We start from the raw sequence: 4,658 nt of genomic DNA on the forward strand, positions 1-4,658 counted from the left end.
GGAAAGGGCGGAGGGGTTGGGCCCCCGAGGGGCAGGAACGGACGGAAGTAAGGTAGTTGACGAGCCGAGGAGGGGCGCCCCAAGTAGGGCCGGGGAAGGCAAGGAAAGCCTGCCCGGCACCGGACAGGCAAGGGGCGAGTCCTGCAGTAAGGTAGGCAACCGTAAGAGAGGGCCAGAGAAAAGGATGCGCAGAGAGAGGGGGCGCGCACCGGGTAGGCAGAAGACACAGTCGGATGAGGAGGATTCGCATAGACGAGGCGTAACAACGGCGAAGGAGGTCGCCGCTTCTGTGGAGAAGCAGAGGCTGGGTGGAGGCGAAGGTGAATGGCAAAGTAGCGACGAGCGAAGTTACCTGTGGCACGAGCCGAACTAGAGGCAACGCGGCGGAGTCTTGGGAACGAGGTAGAGAATATGAATGGTAGGTAAGAGAGTCGGCATGAGGCTGGAGGCTTACGTTTTCTGCTGTCGATGACTGCATTAGGTTATTTTCGTACTCTCTACTCGATTGCCGTGCGAGCGGCCCACCCGCCCTCCCACTAACAGCCAAATGGCTGATCGGAATTGTCTTTGAAGGGTTTGGGTACCGCGGGAGTGTGGTCGCAGACGCAATGGCCTTCCCCACAATAAGTTAGTAGTGAGTACGGATCACGCGATGACGTTTAAGCAATCCGGATCGCCGGCCCGTACTGGCCTTGCAATCATACTCCGGACTACACTGCATGTAAACACACCCTTGGTAAGTTTAGGACAAAGGTGAATCTTGGGAAGGCTACGGAGTATGTTAGGAAACCGCAAGTATTTTAAAAAGGAATTACAAGCCAGAAATATTATTCGAAACCTACCCAAGTAAAAAACTCAAAAGCTGAATTTTATTTGGTTTTCAGCTAAGGCTTGTGGCTGGATGGTGGTTTCTGCAAGTATCTCATCTTGCGTGATGCACAGGGACACCTTTGGTCGTTGAGCAGTGGAGGCTGGCCAGCATAGCTCTTTCACAATGCACCTGGACAAAAGCTACGGTCGATGAGCTCCTTATATGTCTAGGATGCCTTTTGCGGCAGTAACCCAGCCGACGGTAGCTTTTGCGACAGTGTCCATTGCCCGCTGCGCATGTCGTGCCTTCTTCTGTCGGTCTTTTGGCCCGCGTTTGTGGGCCCTCCTGTATATGCAGTGCCACATGGCCATATTAGTGCTGCGACAATGCGGCACGATCCGCATTTGAAGTTTTGGCACATCCATTCGGGTCGTCACCTGGTCTCCCTCCTCAGGTCACTTCTTCACAGTCCCACGCCTTCTCAGCCTCCCACTCATTTCACCCCGTTGCACAACATTTCGATATTCCCCCTCTCGTGCTCCCAACCCATATCCAGGTCCTCTGGGTGCTGATGTGTTGGTGGTGGCTCTTGATGCCCTCCGTCGTGGCCACGAGGCCGTCCGGGACGACCTGGTTTCGGAGCGGCTGGCGGTGCTGACGTCATTGGAGCCGCTGAGGGGACTTAGTGACGAACACCAGGCGCAACTGGCGCTGGGGGGAAAGGTAGGTAGGGAGGGGAGGGTGTCAGGGAGGGCGAGGAGAGGAAAATGTCAGGCGGGTAGGAGTCTCCCTTCCTGGATATCTCCAATTCTCACCGCACCGCTTCCAGGGCTCCCGAAAGCTGCAGAGGACGCCAAGCATTCGCTTGGTCTCTTTCTGGGATTGTTGAGTGAAGATGTACGACATATCGTACGTGCGGCAGGGTGGGTTATCTGGTCAGACGGCCCTCCCAAGAATTTTATATATCGCGGCGTTGCAATATCCTTACAACCCCCACTTTTATCATTTGCATTCGGAAAGCGCTCCTCAATATTTCAACCGGTTGCTTATCAGGCCTTTCCTAAATGATTAGTTGCCTCCACAAGCTTGTGCCCTAAATATTAACATTACGACTTCGAATGAAAGCCGAAATCTCTGGTTGTCATCATTCCGACAGTTGAATAATACTCTTGCTAGGGGCCTTATGTCTAGAAAACTTGGGCCCAGGCCCACCTAGGCGTGGGTTAATGTCCTGCAACCTTGCCAAGCCTGACCCCCTTCCGTTCACCAGTTCTGGTTGTCGTTTATAGTACGTCACACCAGCTAGGGTGAGCCCTGCATTTTATGTGGGAAATAAACTGTATGCTGGCAAAACGTCGCGCGGTCTGCAGCCGCGTTGTATTGTTGCTACAAGTCCGTGACTCAGCGGGCTCTCCTAAACAGGCTCCTTTACAACTTAAGGTCCTTACCCCCCCCCCCCCGGGGAGAATGCCCGGATGTTTAATGGTTAGGGTTTTTAGGGTTTAGGGTTGATGAATTGATGAGGCATGAGGTTAACTTTTAATGCATCTTGCAATTATTTTGCCTCCTGAAAACTCGTTCTACTTGTTGATGCCCATCTCACGTCTCCCGATGTGCCCCTCTCCTGTTGCTGGCCCTGACCTTTGTGTCCCCCCCCCCCGCCCCGGGCAGGTGATGGCGTTGGACGCAAACCAACTCATTGTACGGCAGGGCCAGCCAGTCGATGCATTGTACATCATAATGGTGAGTGGGGCGGTGCTGTCTTCTGGAGGGGGGTCTGTTGGGCCTTACTCGGACGAGCACAGCAGCGGTGTGCGCAGTCGTCCAACAACGGGAAAGGTTTCTCCCCCAAACGTATCGCATGGCATTGCGCTGGTCGCGCCGCACGGCCTGTGTCTCTTTCCGGGATTATCGGTGGTTTCGGTCGCTTTTGACCGCCGCGCTCCTAACGGCTGCGTTTGTACGGGAAACGTACCATCACCTCGCCATCCTCCATCACTTCCCCTTACTTTCCACCTCGAGCCCTTGTAGGGCCCTTGTAGGGCCCTTGTAGGGCCCTTGTAGGGCCTTGTAGGCTAACTAATTCACTCCTTTCATTGGTCCTTGTGCTGCGGTCGGGAGGCACCACTGCGTTGCCGTACTCTTAGGCTCCTAATGCTGCTGAGGCATGTTTGTACATTGGGCTCACATTCGTGGGGTAATTGTTTGAATGCAGGAGGGCGAAGTACGGCTATTGGACGAGCCAATGGAAGGACTGGCAGCAGTCTCATCGTCATCAGCAGCAGTAACCGCGGCGGCGGTGGGGGCGGTGCTCGGCACAGGAATGGCCGCAAACGGTGGCGCATCCGGCACAGCGAGCTTCATTGCCAGCCGTAGCACCTCCCTGAACAGCGGTCTGTTCGGCCGCAAAGCCGCTGCCCCGGCGGGGAGCGAAACCGCCGCCGCGGTGGCCTCAGTGACGCCGCCGTCGCCTGGCGGCGGCACAGGCGGCCACGACCACCTCCGGATTCGCCGTACACTGGCGTCGCTTGCCGCGCTCACCCTGCTGGGCCCCGGTGGCTCTATTGGGGAGAACGTGTTGGGCTACCCGGAGGATTACGTAGCGGCGGCGGCGGCGGCGGCAGCGACAGCATCGGTGGCTGTGACAGATGAGGTGAGGTGCGTCTGACGGGAATCCCGCGGGTCGATGCCCTGTGTGCGGGGTATGGAATGGAGGCGCCGTGTTGCTGGGCTGTAGCAGGGTGAAGGCGCTCTAGTAGTTGAAACAGCGCGACGATCCTTGTCCGCGTTGGTAGGAGGGAAGTTGGTACGAGGGACAAGACGCAGTCCAGGTTTGCAGGCAATGAATCGGACAGTATGGAACCAGGAAACCATGTGAAATTCATGAATGGGCGTTGGGAGCCCAAGACCGTGCCAGAGCGAAAGAGTACTAAAAGCGGTGCACATACCCCGGTAAATGGCGGAATGGTGTTCCCCGGTTCAGCAGCAAAACTTAAAAAATTTTGGGACATAAGGGGAGCAATGGGACCAAAGGCCAAACCGTTATTGGAAACCCAGATGTTTTTATTTGTTTATAAGTAGTCAGGATTTTGTTGTCAAATCACGGTTCCGTTCGTACAGGAGTTTGCAGCAGCGGGTTAGCATTACGTTATTGAGTTGATCCCTGCGGGCTAGAGAGCGACTCCTGCTCCAGCTCCCGTGACTTCACTGCAGCGCGGCAGACGAACAAATAGCCTCGATCTCTTACGGCAGCTTTCCACATCGCCACGGCGGTAAAAATGGTGTGGGCGCATCAATGTGGGTACATATGCTTTATACATATACACATCGTCCTCCCGTTCCAGGCTCCCAACCGCAATGAGGCGGTTGGCGACGCCACGAGAGCGGGCGATATCGGCCGCCGCACCAGCAGCAGCAACGGCGATAGCAGCAACAACAGCGACGACGAGGCTGGCGGTGACGCCAACATCAGCATGGTTGGCAGCGTCAGCGGCTCCCCCGGCTTCGCTCTGGGTGCTAGCGCATACGTCCACAGCCGTACAGTGTATGACTTGGCCATTGGTAAACGTCGTACAAGCGGAGACGAGCGGGGACCTGGGAGCTGGGCCGCAAGTAACCAGTTCCTGGCCAGTGCTGTGACGTCCCGCCCCAGTCGATTGCTGGTACTGCCCAGGTGGGCGCCGGGGATGAAAGCTTCCTGAGGTCCTGACGCGTGTAAGATTTGGTTTCCTTCCTTCCATCGCTCCTCCTCTCAACTGCGTCGGGGGGTGGAATTCCGTGAAATGTTACAGACTTTATCATCATCAGCTTTACACTCATCAGCTTTATATCGGGGATCCTCTAGAGT

General features: G+C 55.9%; 1 protein-coding gene across 1 annotated transcript in view; it reads left to right on the forward strand.

Annotated features, from left to right (window-relative positions):
• VOLCADRAFT_117968 (uncharacterized protein) overlaps positions 1 to 4,658 on the forward strand; it is a gene marked incomplete at both ends in the record, with an annotated part of 27,558 nt that overhangs the window by 19,677 nt on the left and 3,223 nt on the right. The window contains 4 exons of the mRNA XM_002951695.1: positions 1,368 to 1,534; positions 2,483 to 2,554; positions 3,027 to 3,464; positions 4,156 to 4,484. Of these exons, the coding sequence (XP_002951741.1) occupies positions 1,368 to 1,534; positions 2,483 to 2,554; positions 3,027 to 3,464; positions 4,156 to 4,484 (1,006 nt within the window). The remainder of the gene's footprint in view (positions 1 to 1,367; positions 1,535 to 2,482; positions 2,555 to 3,026; positions 3,465 to 4,155; positions 4,485 to 4,658) is intronic.

This window comes from Volvox carteri (genome assembly GCF_000143455.1).
Source record: "Volvox carteri f. nagariensis unplaced genomic scaffold VOLCAscaffold_25, whole genome shotgun sequence".
NCBI classification, from domain to species: domain Eukaryota; kingdom Viridiplantae; phylum Chlorophyta; class Chlorophyceae; order Chlamydomonadales; family Volvocaceae; genus Volvox; species Volvox carteri.